Raw genomic sequence first — 18520 nt, 5'->3', positions numbered from 1 at the left:
TCAGACTGGAGTGTTTGACATTTTCACAAAAATAAAGTGACCTTGTTGTCACTTCAGGGAACACTTGAGTATTTGTTACCAATGAGAAAACTCAGGTTTTCCGGTAAAAGTTAGAATTATGGACAACGTCCAACTGAGAGCTTCTAATATTTCCGTGGGTAGTGGCAAGATTGACAAATGCGACGTTTTGATATCTTATGATGAAATGTACCAACATTTGGAAGATCTGCATAACTCAATGAAATAATGGTTTTCACATGATCAGTGGATGCATGATGTGACACAATCTTGCACAGACAAAAAAAAAATCCATCCAAAGTGCAAGATGGACAGGGTTTTTAAAAATGTATTTGTATTTTATTTATTTATTTATTTATTTATTTGAGAGAGAGGGAGAGAGCATGCAAGCCAGAGTGAGGGGCAGAGGGAGAAGAAGAGAGAGAATCTTAAGCAGACTCCATGCAAAGTGAGAAGACCCATGCGGGGCTCGATCCCATGACCCTGGGATCAGATGCTCAACTGACTGAACCACCAAGGCGCTCCTGCACCAGTGGATTCTGATGCATGAAAAACTCATTGCTACAGGGTCAAGTTCCCCATCACACTAATCTTTAAGAAACCACCCCTTGCTGAGTTTAGGTACAGTATCAGAAAATATCCCCAACTCTCTGAAAAGGCTATTAAAATATTCCTCTCTCCAACACCCAAAAAACAAATAATCCAGTGAAGAAATGGGCAAAAGACATGAACAGACACTTCTCCAAAGAAGACATCCAGGTGGCCAACCGACACATGAAAAAATACTCAACATTACTCATCCTCAGGGAAATACAAATCAAAACCACACTGAGATATCCCCTCACACCTGTCAGAATGGCCAACATGAATAACTCAGGCAACAACAGATGTTGGCGAGGATGCGGAGAAAGAGGGTCTCTTTCGCATTGCATTGTTGGTGGCAATGCAAGCTGGGGCAGCTACTCCGGAAAACAGTATGGAGGTTGCTCAAAAAACTAAAAATAGCACTGCCCTACGACCCAGCAATGGCACTACTAGGCGTTTCTCCACGGGGATACAGGTGTGCTGTTTCGAAGGGACGCATGCACCCCCATGTTTATAGCAGCACTCTCGACAATAGCCAAAGTACGGAAAGAGTTCAAATGTCCATCCGTGGATGAATGGATAAAGAAGATGTGGTCTATATAGACAATGGAGTATTACTCGGCCATCAAAAAGAATGAAGTCTTGCCATGTACAACTACGTGGATGGAACTGAAGGGTATTATGCGAAGCGAAATTAGTCCGAGAAAGACAAATATCGTATGACTTCACTCATATGAGGCCTTTAAGAGACAAAACAGTTGAACATAAGGGATGGGAAGCAAAAATAATACAAAAACAGGGAGGGGGACAAAACAGAAGAGACTCATAAATACGGAGAACAAACTGAGGGTTACTGGAAGGCGTGTGGGAGGGGGGATGGGCGAAATGGGGAAGGGGCACGAAGGACTCTACTCCTGAAATCATTGTTGCACTAGATGCTAACTAATTTGGACGTAAATTTTAAAAAATAAAAAATAAAATAAAATAAAATAAAATAAAATAAAATATTCCTCTCTCTTCCAGGCTACGTTCATGAGGCCGTATTTTCTTCACAATGTCAATCGAAACAACACATCGCAAAATGAATGGAGACACAGCTAGAAGAAGCCACCTGTTTTCTGCTAAACCAGACATGAAAGCGATTTATAAAAACGCAACATCCACAATGCTGCTTTTACCAAACGTTTTTGTTTTGGAAATAGTTATTTTTCTGAGGTAAAAATGTCACTGATGTTCACCTAGGATGTGTTTAATATTGGTCTTTTAAAGTGGGTTACTGTGTTCAATTTCAGCTTTTATTTATAACGTCGTATCAGTAGATGTAATCCACAAAACTATGGGGCACTCGAGTATTTTCAAGAGTGGAAAATGGTCATGGGGTTCTTTATATTATATTTGCAATTTCCTGTGAGCCTATATTTAGCTTAAAATGAAACCATTTCGTGGGGGGAAGCGCCTGGGTGGCTCGGTCAGGTAAGCACCCGACTTTGGCTCAGGTCATGATCTCACAATTTGTGAGTTTGAGCCCCGCGTCGGGCCCTGTGCGGACAGCTCAGAGCCTGGAGCCTGCTTCAGAGTCTGTGTCTCCTTCTCTCTCTGCCCCTCCCCTGCTCGTGCTCTGTCTGTCTCTCTCTCAAAAATAAATAAGCATTAAAAAATAATTTAAAAAAAAGAAACTATTTTTTTTTTAAATGACTCAAAGAATGAAGGAAAATGAAAATTAAAAGAAAAGCAATGAGACTATACCCTGATGGTATGGGCAAGAAATTCCCACTCTAATTCCAAATACATAAAAGTAGTTGGGATCCTCAGAGCACAAGGTTAAGAATGATCTAGAGTAATGAATTAAGGACAGATCTTTACACAAAAGCCCAACTCATGTGAAGGCCCCACTCATCTTCAACACTCAAGTGTTCTTATCCCACCTTCTGGGTTCCTGCTCAGACAACCCCCCGCCTCTCTGAGACATGAGGGAGATCCAGTTTTAGGCCTGCGGCCAGTGGTGGGATATGGGACTCATGCATTATTTTAATGTGCAAATTGAGCTCTTTCTATGTGCCAGGCTCCTTTTTAGGTTCTGAGAACCCCAAGGAAGTGCCCTGCAGAGGGGACCAGTTCTGACCAAGCAGCTGAGCTGATGGCTTTCCACACCATCCCTGCTGTGTCCCCTGCCCACTTGCCCAAGTGAAGGGGTGAGGGTACCAGGGACGGCCCCGGGGAGCAGCTCAGACTTTACACTGTGAGCCTATGTGAGCAGGGACCATGTTGGCCCTGTTTACTACAGGGGCTCCACACCCAACAGAGGGCCTGCCTGCCACGTGATTAGATGCTCAATCAGGGCACCGAACTCAACTGGAATTTTCTGATTCTGTTGAATGGCTGGAATGATGGACAGAGATAGAAGAGGAATGGACAGGTAGATGGATGAAGGATGGATGAGAGAATGGGTAGATAGATGGACAGATGAATGGATGGATAGTTGATGGGTGGATGGATGAATGGATGGATGGAAGAAGGTTGGCTGGATGGGGGGATACATGAGTGAATGGATGGCTGGCTGGCTGGCTGGATGATTGTTGGATGGATGGATAGATGAGTGAATCATGGGTGGAGGGACAGAGGCATAAAGGAGGGAAGGGCAGGCAGACCGACAGATGGATAAGAGGAAGACAGTAGGGCAGGGGGGATGAGGACGTGGTGGGAAAGTGGGTAGGGAAGGCAGGGAGAGGATGGCATCCACACACCTGAAAACAGACGGAATCGAGCCCATACTCTTGGAAGCAAGAGGACCCAACTGAAAAGGATGCAGGGGACAAGGAACCCTGAGGCAGCCATGCCCACTGCTGCCTCCACCAGGTCAAAACCCCACTTCCCACCCCAAATCCTGCCGCCACTTAGTACCTTTTTGGCCCCGAGCTTTAGCGCCTTCTTCCTGGCTTCTTCAAAGTCTTCCTTCTGGCCGATGTTGGCCTGAGAAACAGCAGCAGAGAGGCCTAATCAGCCCGGGGGCACGAAGGAGAGCTGGAGAAGAATTTCAGCCCCTTCTCCCCCTGCCAAAGCTGTCTACAACACCCCTCAAATGGAGGTGGCTCTCACTTACCAGGTGACTGTGAGCGAGACGCTTCTCTCCCTGGGCCTCACCCTCCCCTACCCTTGAATGACAAGGGGACCGGGCGCTCTTAGGTATCTTGACTTCAACTGCAAACCAATCACTCCTGGCAACGGCTGAACTTTTGTCTATGTGGAGCACTGTCCTCGCTTCCTCTGGGACCAGAAACTTCTTTTTGGGGGCCTCTTTCCATAGGAATGGAGGGGAGCAAATCATGTCCCCTGCTCAAGGTAGGGATACGCCCATGATCCAAGCCTAGTCAGTCAGAACCCTTCAGCCACTGCAGGAGTCTATGATCTTTGCAGACTTCCTGGGTGCTGACAAGGGGCTTCCGGAAACAGGAAGACGGTGTGCCTTCCGCGGTCCCCGCTGCGGGCCAGAGCCCACGGCCCCTTGCAGGCAGGCTGGCCGGGTCGCACCGCCAAGCTCATTTCTGGCGTCCCCCGCTCCGGTCGCCCGCATACAGCTGGCCTCCTCGGTGCCCTGTGGGGCACCCCAGACCTGGGGACACCACGGATGTTCATTTTCCCGGGGAAGAAAGGGAGGCAGAACAGCAAGAAGTATTTGCCTACAGTTGACAGGCTCAGGGAGGGGAAGCTGGGCTCGGGGGCGGTGAGAGCGAGCTCACGGACAGCAGGACAAACAGGTAGAAAGACGGACACACCGGGAGCCTCCTTACCAGGTAGGCGATGACGTCATAGCCTTGTTCCTTCAGCCACACGAGAATGCAGGAGGTGTCCAGGCCGCCACTGTAGGCCAGAACCACGGAGCCTTTGCTGGACATCTCGTCTGGGGGAGGGGGAGGTTGCCGTGGAGGAAGGAGAGTGAGATTCAGAGCCAGCCCATCCCAACCGGCCAGCAGCCCCCACTTTGGCCTTGGGCAGCCTCAGCCCTCGGAAGAGCTGCTGCGGGGGGGGAGGAGAGGGTTGGGAAGAAGGTGTTCACCTGTTCTCAAGGCCTGCTGAGAAGCTGTTCCTTCCTGCGGCCTCATCCCTTCCCCCACCCCTACCCCCGGGGGACCCGACCCCACACACTGCACGCACACACCTACATACACGCAGGGAAGGCCCTGGGAATACTGATAGCAGCTTGGGGGTGATAGGGGTTTGGGGGAGGAAGGAAGCATGCCTTGGAGCCGATCCCTCGCCGGGTAGACAAGGTGCCTGAGGCTGAGCTGTTGGGACAGGGCCAGGATGCTCTGGAGACTTGGGCGGGGCTTTGGCCCCAAGCCTTGGGCAGCTCAGAGACTGCCAGGCATGGCCCTGGGGGGCCTCACGTGGCTCACCCCCCACCCCTACCGTGACCCGCCCTTGTGTCCGTTGGGGCGGCAGACCCTGGGGCTCAGACAGGTGAGCAGCTGGCTCAAGGTCACAGAGCTCGTCCCAGCATGCAATGCTGCCTCCCAGCAGAACAGGATGCTAGGGTGCAGAGTCCCTGCCTCCACGTATCCCCCCCCCCCCCCACCTGGTGCCCCAGCGAGCCCTCGCACATTGGGAGTTTAGACTCTTTTCAAACGCGCCTCAGTGATCAGCTGCTCCAGGAGACAGACGGAGACACTGAGGTCCAGAGAAGGAAGGGGACGGGCAGAGGGAGTTCCTTCCTGGAGGTAAAGATGATAGGTCTGTCCCTCTGCAGCAGGGACAGATGCGTCCCGCCTTATCTGTCTCCTCAGCTACACTGAGGCACCAGAGACCACTGTGTCCTTGTCTTTGCAGCCACTGTTTCTTCCATCTGGGAGGCTCTCCCTAAGCCTTTGGGCCGTTAGGACCTGCCATGTGTCCCCGGCACTCTCCACGAGGTCCCGAGAGTAGGTGCTGTTATCGTGCCCGCTTTGCTAATGAGGAAGCTGAGGGTCGCGGAGGTGGGGTCATTTGCTGGAGGTCATACGGTCAGCAGGCAGCAGGCCCAGATTTGGACCCAAACCATCTGGTCCCAGCCTCCCTGGACGTGGCCCCGGCATCCTGCATTTGTAGGGGGGGATTCTTATGTCTGGTGAGAGGTGTTCCTACTGGAGTCTGACCAAGGGACTGACTGTTGGGAAAAGCCGTGGACGCCCCTCCGCAGGAGGGAGCCCACAAGGGGCACCCCATCATCACGACCACAAAGATGCAGGCTCCCGTGTACTGAAAACTTCCCCTGTGCCTGGGCCTGGAAGTCCAGGGAGGAGATGGGCTGGCCCAATCACCCAGCCCTGCGCAGCAGAGCCTGGACAGGGCCCAACTGTGACACCAGAACACGCACCCTGTGCGCAGACCCCTGGCCAGCCCCAGGGCTCGCACACCCTGCGGCCCTTGGCACGCAGAAGGGGGAACACCTCATGGACAAGTGCGGTTGGGGGGGTTTCTGATGGATGCGGACGACTTCTGCCTCCACTGGGCATTCGACCGCCTGCCAGGCCCTGTCCCTAGCCCAGCTTGCTGGTGACTCAGCAGACCCTGACCCTGAGGCCCAGGGACGGTGCTCATGGCAAGAGCAGACCATCAAAACTGGAGGGAAGGAGGGGCGCCTGGGTGGCTCAGTCGGTTGAGCGTCTGACTTCGGCTCAGGTCATGATCCCGTGGTTCGTGGGTTCGAGCCCCGCGTTGGGCTCTGTGCTGCCGGCTTGGAGCCTGGAGCCCGCTTCAGATTCTGGGTCTCCCTCTCTCTCTGCCCCTCCCCTGCTCGCGCTCTGTCTCTCTCAAAAAATAAACATGAAAAAAAAAATATTTCTTTTTTAATGGAGGGAAGGAGGCAGGAAGGACTCAGAAAGTACCTTGGATGGGACGTGCGGCTTCCCGGCTTCTGGAACCCGACTTCACGGCTCGGCGAACCACTCTGCAAAAGCGAAAGCTATTTCAGCCATCTGGAATGGCAGTCCAGGTGAAGCCAGAGACCCTGAACCTGGCCTCTCCGGCTGGTCCCCACAATCCACATAAATGAACATGCCCGTCATGTGCGGAGCCCTTCCCTTTGTGTTGTCTCCATTTTCGAGACGGGGAAACTGAGGCTCAGGTTAAGGAGCTTGCTCAAGGCCTTGCTTGGCTGGTTAAGTGGCAGAGCCGGGACTCAACCCCAGAGCAGCTGGGCCCCAGAAGCCCCCTGCTGGAAGGCACAAGGCCCAGGGAAGGCAACCGCTGGGGCCAGGTGTGGTCTGGGAAGCCACAGGTGGCTCAGACACCCTGGCGTGGCTGGGGTGGGCTCAAGACAGGGACAGGTGATGCAAGGCCAAGACGGTGGGCGCCGGAGTAAGGGAGAGGGAGCCCCACGGAGACAGACAGACTGTGCCCGCCCCCCTCTGCCCCGTGGTCCCATCTCGGCACAGGCACGCTGCATTCTAATTGTGCTCCCATAACTGTGAGCTCCGCGAGGACAGGGACCGTCTCACGGACAGTGCCTGGCACCTGGCAGGCACTCAGAACGACGCTTCTGTTCTACTGTCCAGAGGCCAGTTCCTTGCCCGTAAGAGGAGGGTTAAGTCCCCCCAAAGTCTAGAATTCTATGCACGCGCTCATCCAGAAACTGGTGCGCCCCTCCTGCCTGCCAGGCTGTGTGCCTGCATGCCCACCGAGGACCTTGGCCCCGAGGTCTGAGCTGTGTGAAAGAATGCACGTATCTAGGACTGTGTGCCCAGGAGCATGAACGCGTGTGTGCACGCCCGCGCACGTGGGGGATGTTTGGGCCTGTGTGTGCAGAGATTAGCAGGGCAGGTGGGCTGGGAAATGACGCAATCTGACACTGGCGTCTTCCCAGCACCCCCACCCCCCATCCCCGGACCGGTGAAGCTTCTCTTCCCCCAGCCAGCCCGGTCCCTGGGCTGTGTGATGACACTGATGTCTGTTTCCGCGAGTGGAAACTGACAAGAGCTGAGGCCTCGAGTTGGGGGCGGGAGATGGGCAGAGGAGCAGGAAGGGGGGGTACAGTCCAGTGAGTACCCACTATGGGTAAAGCCCAGGGGCTGGGTCCTCCAGACCTGGGCTCAGGCTGCTTCAGCTGCTCGTCTGCTAAACGGGGGTGAGAAGAGCCCACCAGTCCAGAGGGCGACAGTGAGGATTCAGTGAGATGCTGGGGCGGGGGGGGGGGGGGGGGGGGGGAGGGGTGGTAGGGAGGGAGGAGCCAGAATTGGGCACCAAGCTAGACTCCCCATACCACGGCCACGGCTAACCTCAGGCCAGTCCCTCACTCTCCAGGGCTCAGTCTAGCCATCGGCACTACCTGGTACCTGGAAGCCGTTCTGGTTCTGACACCCCAGGACCCTGGGATGCCTGCCTGGGGTGGGGGGGGGGGTGTCTAGCAAACCCTCGTCCCCACCCCACCCTCCATGAAGGGCCCAGGGCAGTCTCCTGCCCCCCTCCCCAGCTCCCAGGCATGTGGCCATTGCCAAGATCTGTGTTTCCCCACTCCCACGCCAGACCTGACACCCTTCCCGGGAAGACAGACATCTTGGGAGGAGGGAAGAAGGTGGCCTCATGCCAAGATGCCTACCAGCCTGGTCTGGGTAGCCCAGGCAGGTGGCATTCTCCGTGGCCCCAGCCCGGGCCACCCCACCAGCTTCCCATGCACCTGCTAGGCCAGCCTTGGATACTTCCTCAATTCTAATGAAACCCGTGGGCTCCTAAACGTCAAAGCTGGAACGATGACAAGAGCAGATGCTCTGTTCGGTGCCACACAGGTGCCATTTCAAGGTGGAGACTATTCCTAAAAATTAATTATACCAGCAATCACTACCACGTGGGGCTCAGAAAAGGTCAACTACTTGCCCGGGTCTCAGGTTGCCAGATGCCAGAACTGGGACTGAAGCCTAGGCTGAATGCAGACCACAGATCGCCTCCCCCTCACTTTTGTCTTCCAGAAACCAAAACCCCCAATGAATCATCACCAACCAGTAGTATATTTCTCCGCGAGTCAGGGATACAGCTTGGCGAATGTTCTTCTGGAACCCCTCCCTCACATTCTAACTCTGCTGATCTGGGTTCGTTAGAGTTTTTTTTTTTTTTTTTAAAAACCCTAGCTCCGCCTAAGCCGAAAGAATTCTCTCTGACTTTGGGGTTTCCTCATTCTTGGGTTTGGAGGTCCTATCACTTGGGGGCCCTCTTTTGTGTCTGACAGAGCTAGGCTGCAATTCCACACTTTGACCAGGAGGTGCCGCTGTCGGGTTTCAGCCCGACCATCCACTTGATGGGCTCAGCTCATCTGTCTGCACATCCTTGGTAAGACAGTGAGTGATTTTCTTCCCAATTGACAGATTGGGAAGCTGAGGTCAAGGGGCTTGTCCTAGGCTAGACAATGAGCTGGCTCTCAGCAGCGGGATTCCTGGGGCCTGAGAATCAAATCGGGAACACTGGCTTTCTCGGGGACAGTGGCACTCCAGCAAACATCTTCCACCCAGGGTTAGGGGTCACTGGGGAGTCTGCCGTGGCTGGGAAGGTTCAGTCTCTACTTCTGGTGAAAAGCCCCTGAGACAGGTGGTAGGGAGACTAAGCAGATCTCACCAGACTCTGGTAAAAGACAGGCAAACTTCTAAGAGCATTTGGAGTACACGGCAGAGAGTGCATTCATTCATTCGTTGATCCTACCAATAATATTACAAAGCCTGTTGGGTACATGGCCTACCCCCAAGTCTGGGGAGGGCGCCTCCCCAAGTCTGGGCCGGCGAGGGAGGGGGGGGGAACGCACCAGGGCCTGGAAGATCAACCCTTCCCAAAGTGTTACAGCAGAGCTCAGAGGCTTAGACCGTGAATTCCAATGAGTTTCTTTCCACATGGGCGCCCACAGGCAAGGCACTCTCTTCAGGGGCTCTGTGCTCCAATAAAGGCATCTGGCTGTCCTGGCTCGCCTCCCAGGACCCATGAGGCTAAGAAGAAATGGGACCTGGGAAAGTGCTTGCACAGCAGGTAAGTCTGGGCCTGGCTCTCCTCCGTGAGTCAGACTCCTGGGGCCCCAGGCCAGGGGAAATGGCTACCATCACAGCCAAGCGACCACAAAGCCCAGAGCAGGCAGCCAGTTGATGCGGCCCATGTGAGTTCTCGGGGGAACTTGGACTATACAGAGTGGGGGCCTCCCTGCTCTGCCCCACCCGGTGCCTGGCCCGGGGTCTAGGTGCCTGCATCACTCAACTTGTACTGAGCGGAACGAGAAGTGCTTCTCAGCACAGAGCACAGACGGCTCCAACTGGGACAGGTCCCCACCCCACCCCCTGGCTCCCCTGCTTGGGCTCTAAGAGGGGGGATGGAAGGAGGGAAGGGTTTGTAGGATGAAGATTCCTCCCGCCCTACCCATCCATTCCTCTTGTGGCTCTTTCTGTCTACGGTCTCCTCACTAGAAGCTTCCGTAGGAGGGTAGAGATCTGGTCTCCGGTCTCATGTCCCCTGTATGGCACGTGGTGAGGCGTGCCCCAGACAGTTACTGAGCGAATGGTCCCAGCCACAGTTCTCAACAGTCTACACAGATTGCCCCACGGTCTTACTGCTTCCTGAGCGCTGAGCCTGTGCCAGCTCTGACAGACGGAGAAACTGAGGCTTGGGAAGCTGGCAGCTGACCCAAGGTCTCACCCGGTCGTGCCTGCCTTCAGGGCTTGAGTCCGCTGGCTCCAGAATCTGCCCTGTTACCAGCCGTGGGCTGGGAAGGAAAGATCAAAGCCCAGGGCCTATTTGATCCGACCCTGGGGAAAGAACAGGTTTGTTCCTGCCTGACTCGGTGCAAGCTCCGGGCCGCGATGCCCCGGAGGAGACGCCCCCACTGCGCAGAAAGGAACACTGAGGTGGCGGGTCACGGGACCTCCTCAGGAAGAGCCCTGGCGGGATGGGAGAGGAGTTTCCTCCATTTCACAATGACCCTCCCTCTCCGGAGGGCGCAGCCGCCCAACGGGCCAAAGGCAACAGCAACCCGGACGGCGGACATTTCCTGCAGAGCGGCCCCTCCCACAGCCCCGGAGTCCAGTGCCAGCCAGAAACCGGGCACCGTGACCGGCGCGACCACCGCCCCCAACCCTCGGGCGGAGAAGGCTAATAGGTTTCAGGAGGCAGAGACTGACGCCCCCTGCGGGGGAAGGAGCGGAGTCACAACCAAGACTCCGCGTCCCGCTGCCCTTCTGCCCGCGGTAAACTGAGGCTCGGGGCTGTGGGAGGGGCCCGTGCGCCCAAGGCCCGGGGAGAGGGGCAGAGGTCGGGCGGGAACTCGGGTTTCACGCAGAGAAAGGGAGGCGGAGACAGAGACCGGGGCAGGAGGGGGAGGTCAGAGAAGGGGTGAGAGAATCCGGACCCCACCCCACCCTCTGGACTCCCAAGGTCTCCATCTGGGGGGGGGGGGGGGTCCGGCATAGAGGAAGCTGGGCTATCTACGGGGAATCTAGAAAAGACTTCGGCTCGCAAAGGGGACACATAACCTGACCTGCCGCCCCCCCCTCCCCCGCATTGTCCGAGACACGCGCCCCGGCCCCACCCTCGAAGGACGGAAGCCCCGGCGTCGCTCTCCTGCCCTCCCGTCCAGGTGTGAGCGCGGGGCGCTTGGCCACTCGGGGCCGACTTCTGCTCCCGCTTGCACGGGCGACCGAAGCGCGGTCCCCTCGGCCTCCTCGGCTCGCTGTCGGCGGGACCCGGGGGCAGGGTGTCCTAGGCCAGGGGGTGGGAGCGGAGTCTCGGGCCGGGGGCTCCTTACCGTGGCCCGGGCGGCGGTGGCGGGCGGCGGAGCAGGGCCGGCTGCGTGGCGCATCCCGGGTTATAAACACCCGGCCCGGGGGCAGGGCCCGGGACCAGGGACACGTGGGAGGGCGGGGGGGGGGAGGACGCGCGCGACAGGCCCCGCCCCCGGGCCCGGCCCCCACGCGGAGCCGCTCGGCGGCCGCGGCCACCTGCAGGTGGGCGGGGCCCGGTCCCTCCCTCCCTCCTTCCTTGTCCGCCCCCGCCCCGCCCCCCGGGGCGGCACGTTCTCCCGAGGGCGCCCGCGCCCAGGGTCCTCTCGCCCTGACCCTCGGGCAGGCGGCCCCTCGGGGCGCGGCAGTGGCTGGAACGCGGGCAGCTGGCAGGGTGACCACGGCCGGCGGTCCTGCCAGAGGCTTGCCACCGCCCGGGGGTGGGAGTGGGAACAGAAGTCCCTTAGGCGCGGTGCATCTCGCGCCCGCTTTTATCCCGCGGTGGCCTCCCTGCAGACCTCCCTTCCCCCACAGTGGCCCCCGGGAGCCGGAGCCCAGGTGAAGATGGCCCCAGAAGGCCGCGGTTTCAGCCCCAGGGCTGTTTCTTGGCTGTCTCCCCAGAGCCTGGCACCGGGCCACCCCCCTCCAGGGCACCCCATAAATAGTGAAGAGAAGACTGGCCAACTGCTAAGCCGGCGGGCAGCAGGGGTTCACAGCTGAGGTTCACAGAGGCGAAGCTTCTTGCTTGCCAAAAAGAAACGGGGACTTGCCACCCCGGTCTGGCCTGCAGAAGGTTCTGTGTGTCAGAAGTTCCCCAGCCTGGTTTAGAGGCCCCAAAGCACCAATCCCTGCCGCTACAGCTGAGTAAAATGGCAGATGCCCACCCGTCCAAGGCAACGCCATGGTTAGGACTGACTCCCAAGTCCTCTGGGCCCTGACCCCCCGCCCCCCCCCCCGGGAGGTGGGAGCCCCAGACCATACTGCTGGTTTGCCATTCAGCCATCTTGTAAAAGTGGGGGCGAAGGTGGGGGATAGGTGGTGTCGAGGAGGCAGCCCTGTCCCCTTCCTGCAACCAAGAAGCAGACAGAGAAGGGGACCCTTGGCAGAGAGAGGAGTGAAGGCCGCTGGCTTAGTCACTTAGTCCTCCCAGTCAGCGCCCCCGCCCCGGCCCATCCCAGCCCCGGGCATCCCTGCCTGGCCACCAAGCACGTCTGCCAGGTTAGTGGCTGTGAGCCCATCAGGAGGCAAAAGGCATTAAAGCAACTGATAAGCAGAACCACGGCTTTTGGTCCCTGTGAACGCCCCAGCCTCAGACACCCAAACCCCAGGAGTGGCCGTGATGGCAAGGAAGCGCCCCAAGAGCTGTGTGGGGCTGGGTGACTTCAGGCACCTTCCTGCCAGCAGGCGAGATGGCGGCTGGACCCTGAACCCACTCACTCAGCCGCCTCTGGGCCTCGCAGAGCCCCTGGCCTTCCACACTAGCAGCAAGCAAGTGAGGAACAGCCGACACAACATACCTGCAGCCTGGGGCGTGCAGCCTGAGGCGGCTTCCTTCCCCAGCAGGAGTGGGGAAGGACCGTCCTGTGACTTTGTTTCTTCCTTTAAGATGTCACTGCTGGTTGAGAAAGTTGGGGAGGGTGTGGGTGAATAGGGACCACCTCCTGGGAGTTACTGCAGAGCAAGTGCGGGGGGGGGGGGGGGGGGAACTGACGCCGGGAGGCCTGATGTTCCCCCAAGCTCTCCAGAGCCAGTGGTGGCTGCAGAGAGAAGCTCCATTACCCAAACCTTAGGAAGAGGGTGGGGTGAGGGATAAGCCCCTGTCAGTCTAGGACAGATGGGGGAGGGGCAGCGGGATGGAGGAGGAAGTGAGTTCATCTGGGTGGATCTGGGGCTCAATCACACCCTTGTGGATATCACCAAGCACGGTTTTATTCTCCTTAGCTTTATTTGCTCTTCACGATCCCCCTATATGAGGCCACTATGACTGTTATCCCCATTTTACGGATAGGAACCTGCAGCACAGAGAGGGTATATCTTTCCCAAGGCCACACAGCATGTTAGTGGCAGAGCAGGACTAGACCCCAGGGTCTGAAGCTCCGGCCAAACCCTCTGCTCTAGCTCAGGCTTGGGTTGAATTGATAGAGGCACCAGGGTCTCTGTCCCAGGGTCCCAGGCTGCAGGGAACTTTACGCTCTGCTGCAGAAATGGCTCCAGTCCAGGGGACTGTGCCTTTCTGACGCACAGGAGCTGGTGACACAGCTCTCCTAAGAGGAAAATGGGCCCAACGGCTAGCAGGGGTCCCGCCCACTGGGCACCAGGGTGATTGAGAGGCAGAGATCAAGGCCAGGATGGACTGGCCGGCTTCTGGATGAGCCACTTTCATCATGCACCCCTCCATCTGCCAGGTGGACATCTACACCCTGCCCCGGCCCTCACCTTGCAGAACAGGTCATGGGTCCACGGCTGGAGCCTGGCCAGAGGGGCTCCCCTACCTGGGGCTGAGCTACCGTGGCCTTTACCTTTCACCCACACCCAGGTCAGGGCTCCTGAAGGACCCTCCACACCTCCTAGGTAAGTGACCTTGGGTGGTGCCTCTAAAAGGACAGCAGCACGTACGCCTGACCGAGTGGAGACACTGAGACGTTCATATCTTCTGCGTGTATTCAGAGCCTGCCCTTTCCTTCCGATCTCCACCTCCTCCCCACTGGCCTGTCTTCTCTTATTCAGACCATTGCTATAGCCTCCTTGATCATTTCCCTGCCTCTCTCTTCCAGTCTCCTGCTCCCCGCCCACAAATCCTTTCTCTACACGAGAGCAGAGAGTTCTTAAAAACGCAGAATAAGTCACACCCTTCTTACACCCTTTGGTGGTTCATTTCCCCCATATTAGTTCCTAGTTGTTCTAGTAACATTAGTTGAGGACTTTCCTTTCTCCATTGAATTACATTGGCACATTTGTTGAAAATTAACTGACCGTGTAAGTGTGAATATGTCTCTGGACTCCCTCTTCTGTTCCACTGATCTATTAATTCTTATGCCAATACTACACCATCTTGATTACTACAGCTTTATAGTAAGCCTGGAAGTCTGATAGGGTGTATCTTCCAATTTTGTTCCGTTTCAAAATTATTGTGGCTATTTCAGCTCATTTGCATTTCCATATAAATAGTAGAAACAGATTGCCAGTTTCCATAAAAAGCCTGCTGGAATTTTGATTGCGAATTGCGACAAATCTATATAGCATCTTGGGGTGGGGGGAATGGATATCTTAACAATATTGAATTTTTCAATCCATGATCATGGTATACCTCTCCAGTTATTTATATCTTCTTACATTTTCCAGCATTTAAAAAGACTTCAGACTGTTTACTGAAAAGTATTAGTTGGGGGCAACTGGGTGGCTCAGTCAGTTAAGCCTCCAACTTTGGCTCAGGTCATGATCTCACAGTTTTTGAGTTCGAGCCCTGCATCGGGCTCTGTGCTGACAGCTCAGAGCCTGGAGCCTGCTTCACATTCTGTGTCTCCCTCTCTCTCTGCCCTCCCCCTGCTCTCACTCTGTCTCTCTCTCTCTCTCAGAAATAAATTAACCTTAAAAAAAAAAAAGTATTAGTTGCTATTTACATGAGCAATGAGAAAGAAAGTCAGGCCAATCTATAGGAGGTTACATCTTGAGATGATCTTCATTTGTGATGGATTCAATTTTTGCTTTAAACCAGCTTCAGAGCCCAGCCTTGGGATGGATATTTTACCAGACAGGTTATATGACTTGCCAGCTGGAGGCTTATTCTTGGGCCTCATTCTGCTCAGAGAAGAGGAAAACCCAGCCGGTTGGTGTGTCCTTGATGGGTGGTATAAAAGTCCTCAGTTTCAACAGGAGTGCCAAAGGATCCATCTTGGGTCAGATGTCTGAGCAATGTTTTGTAGGTTTTAATGTACAGTTCTTGCTTACCTTTCATTAAACTTCTTCCTATTTTAAGTATTTTAAATTTTTGGATACTATTGTACATGATATAAATTTCATTTTCTAGTTGTTTGTTGCTAGTATATAGAAATACGGCTGGTTTTTGTATATTTGCCTTATATTCAGCCACCTTGCTGACGTCACTGACTAATCCTAGTAGATATTTGGGGTTTTTTTATTAAAATTTTTTTTAATGTTTATTTATTTTTGAAAGAGAGAGAGAGAGAGACAGAGCATGAGCAGGGGAGGGGCAGCGAGAGAGAGGGAGACACAGAATCCGAAGCAGGTTCCAGGCTCTGAGCTGTCAGCACAGAGCCCGATGTGGGGCTCCAACTCGTGAACCCACCAGATCATGACCTGAGCCGAAGTCAGACGCTTAACCGACTGAGCCACTCATGCATCCCTGACTTTTATTTTAATGTTATTTATTTTGAGAGAGAGAGAGAGACAGAGTGTGAGTGGGGGAGGGGCAGAGAGAGAGGGAGACAGAATCCGAAGCAGGCTCCAGGCTCTGAGCTGTCAGCACAGAGCCCGATGCGGGGCTCTAACCCATAGACCGCGAGATCACGACCTGAGTCGAAGTCGGACACTCAACCGACTGAGCCACCCGGGCACCCCAATCCTAGTAGATATTTGGAAATACCTTAGGATTTTCTATGTAGACAATAATGTCCACTGTGAATGGAGACAATCTTGCTTTTCCCTCTATTATCTCTGTGCTTTTTCTTCTTGCCTTATTGCAATGGTGAGGACCCCCAGTATAAGATTGAATAAAAATGGTGAAGGTCAATGTCCTTGTGTTGTTCATATTCTTGGGGAAGGCATTCATTCGGTCTTCCACTATGATGTGAGTGTAGGGTTTCCTTTTTAAGTTTATTTATTTATTTATTTTGAGAGACAGAGCATGAGTCGGTGAGGGGCAGAGAGAGAGAGAGAGAGAGAATCCTGAGCAGAGAATCCTCCCTCCCCCACCCCCTACCCCGCCATGTGGGGCCAATTAACCAACCAAGCCACCCAGGTGCCCCAAACTGTAGATTTTCCATAGTCACTTTTCATCAGGTGAAGAAGGTCACTTTTACTCTTAGTTTGTTGAGAGTTTTTATCATGAGTGTGGGCTGAATTTTGTCAAGTGCTTTTTCTGCATTTATTGAGATGATCATATGATTTTCTCTTTATTCTATGAACGTGGTACGTTACATTGATTGATTTTCAAGCGTTGAACCAACTCTTGCATTCCTGGAATGATCATATCTCAGTAAAGTTGATTTTTAAGTTTTTACGGGAGAAAAAAGGAGACGGGGGGCTTAGGGTTCAAAGAGACATAAAGGATGTACTTAATCACAATATGTAGACCTCCTTTGGATCCTGACTTTTTAAAGCCTAAACATTAAAAAAAAAAAAAAAAAAAAAAAAAGGCATAAAAGAAACACCCTTTTTGTGACCACTTGGAAACGTGAATGAACACTGACAGGATTGTTGAATTTTTAATTTGATGTGATGATATTGTAGATAAGCGTTTTTAAAAGAATTTTTAAATGTTTTTTTTTCAATTTTTGAGAGAGAGGGAGAGGGAGAGAGAAACAGAGCATGAGTGGGGGAGAGGCAGACACAGAATCCGAAGCAGGCTCCAGGTTCTAAGCTGTCAGCGCAGAGCCCAACACGGGGCTCGAACCCACGAACCGTGAGATCATGACCTGAGCCGAAGTCGGCCGCTTAACCGACCGAGTCACCCAGGCGCCCCCGGGGTGGCTTTTCTAAGGGTCGGCTCTATTGCGGCCACTTGTCTGAACGTAGATGCAGCCTGTGCATCTAACCAAGGAGCAGACCCCTCTTGTCCTCCGTGTCTCCCCTGCCACTCGAGGGCTCGCGCCTGTGAGTCACACAGGGGCCTGGGAATGTGGAGACCGCAGGCACTTCACCGGCACAACCATCCCATGCTTGGCACTGGATACCATTCTGCTGCTGCCCAGGCCTGGGCACCGGCTCCAGGAACAAGAGTGTCCTCTAGGCCAGACCCCCAGGTTGCCAGTCCCTGCCCAGAGGGAACACAGAGTCCATTTGTTTGCTGGGTTCTTGGAAAAACCGGCATCAGGGAGTTTAATGAGTGACCTACAGGGCTGTTTATCACCATTGATGGATCGGGACAGCCTCCGCCCGGAGGTCAGGTGGTGCTGGGGGCTGGGGTGGCTGGATGGGGCCCTGGCCAATGACGGGAGCTGGTCGGCAGCTAGAAAAGCAGAAGTGGAAAAGGCTCCCTTGGGGCTGGCTCCTCCTCTGCTCCTGGATCTGCTCCCTGTGACTCTGGGCAGGGGTGGGTGGGGCGGGGGAGCACAAGCCCGAGAGTTCACGGCCCGGATTCCAGGCCAGGTCTGCTACTGGCTCACTGCCAGACTTTGAGCAATCAGCCCTTTCCACCAGCTCAAATGGCCATTTGGAAGGTGGGGGAGGCAGGACTCAATGGACACTCCCCTCGTGGCTCCTCAGGTCTTGAACTGTCTTGAATTGTCGCCGTCCCTCCTCTTCATCCTGTCCTTGGCCCTCCTTCACCTCCCCATCCTCCTTTCTTGGGGAGTGGAGACAGGGGGCCTGCAGGCTAACACCCCCTGGGCTCTGGAGTCAGAGAGGCTGAGTTGAGTTCTTCTTCCCTGCAGGCTGTGTGAGCTTGGGCTAGCGGCTTGCCTTCTCTGCGCCCTCATTCCTTCATCTTTGAAATGGGCATACTCTTTCTTGCCTCTGGGTCTCCTGGGAGAAGGAAAACTCGGGCCCACAAGGCACTGGGCATGCCAACAGGTGGTGTGCAAACATGAAGGGCCAGGGGGAGACTGGGAAGCAGCAGACAGGAGGCAGCGGGGGTGAAAGAGGAGGCCGCACCTCCCCTCTGCAGGTCTCACCTCTGCAGTGCCTCACCCTGGGGCTGACCTTTTCACGGGCTCCATAAAAAATTAACAGCCCAGCAAACGGCAGGGCGCAGGTTGTGACCTCTGGCCCCTAGGGTTGCACAAAGAGGGGCGTTTTTCCCAAGGGAGGTCCTCACAGGTGGGCACGGGACAAATGGGTGTGTGGGGGGGGGGGGGCTTGCCGGACCCCGCCCCCTCGAGTTTCTCCTTCATCGTTAGTGACTTCCGTGGCTTAAATCCGGGGTGGCGGACTACAGCCCCCCGCAAGTTTTTGTGAAGCCTGCAAGCTCAGAATGGATTTTGCACTCACAAACGGTTGGGGGAAAAAAATCAAACGAGTATTTC

General features: G+C 54.9%; 1 protein-coding gene across 2 annotated transcripts in view; it reads right to left on the bottom strand.

Annotated features, from left to right (window-relative positions):
• Nucleotides 1-11441, bottom strand: part of ASS1 (argininosuccinate synthase 1) — a 53362-nt gene extending 41921 nt beyond the window's left edge. The window contains exons 1-4 of one of the 2 annotated variants that reach the window (XM_045467641.1): nucleotides 11345-11441; nucleotides 6465-6526; nucleotides 4392-4501; nucleotides 3505-3573 (exon numbers count right to left, since the gene is read on the bottom strand). In XM_045467641.1, coding sequence (XP_045323597.1) covers nucleotides 3505-3573; nucleotides 4392-4496 — 174 coding nt within the window. In that variant the 5' untranslated portion in view covers nucleotides 4497-4501; nucleotides 6465-6526; nucleotides 11345-11441. The remainder of the gene's footprint in view (nucleotides 1-3504; nucleotides 3574-4391; nucleotides 4502-6464; nucleotides 6527-11344) is intronic. The other variant, XM_045467642.1, reaches the window with a different exon arrangement.
• Between the last annotated feature and the right edge of the window lie 7079 nt (nucleotides 11442-18520).

This window comes from Leopardus geoffroyi, chromosome D4, assembly GCF_018350155.1.
Source record: "Leopardus geoffroyi isolate Oge1 chromosome D4, O.geoffroyi_Oge1_pat1.0, whole genome shotgun sequence".
In the NCBI taxonomy this organism is placed as follows: Eukaryota; Metazoa; Chordata; class Mammalia; order Carnivora; family Felidae; genus Leopardus; species Leopardus geoffroyi.
The sequence above is the reverse complement of the archived record's forward strand: the minus strand, read 5'-3'. Positions and strand labels throughout refer to the sequence as shown.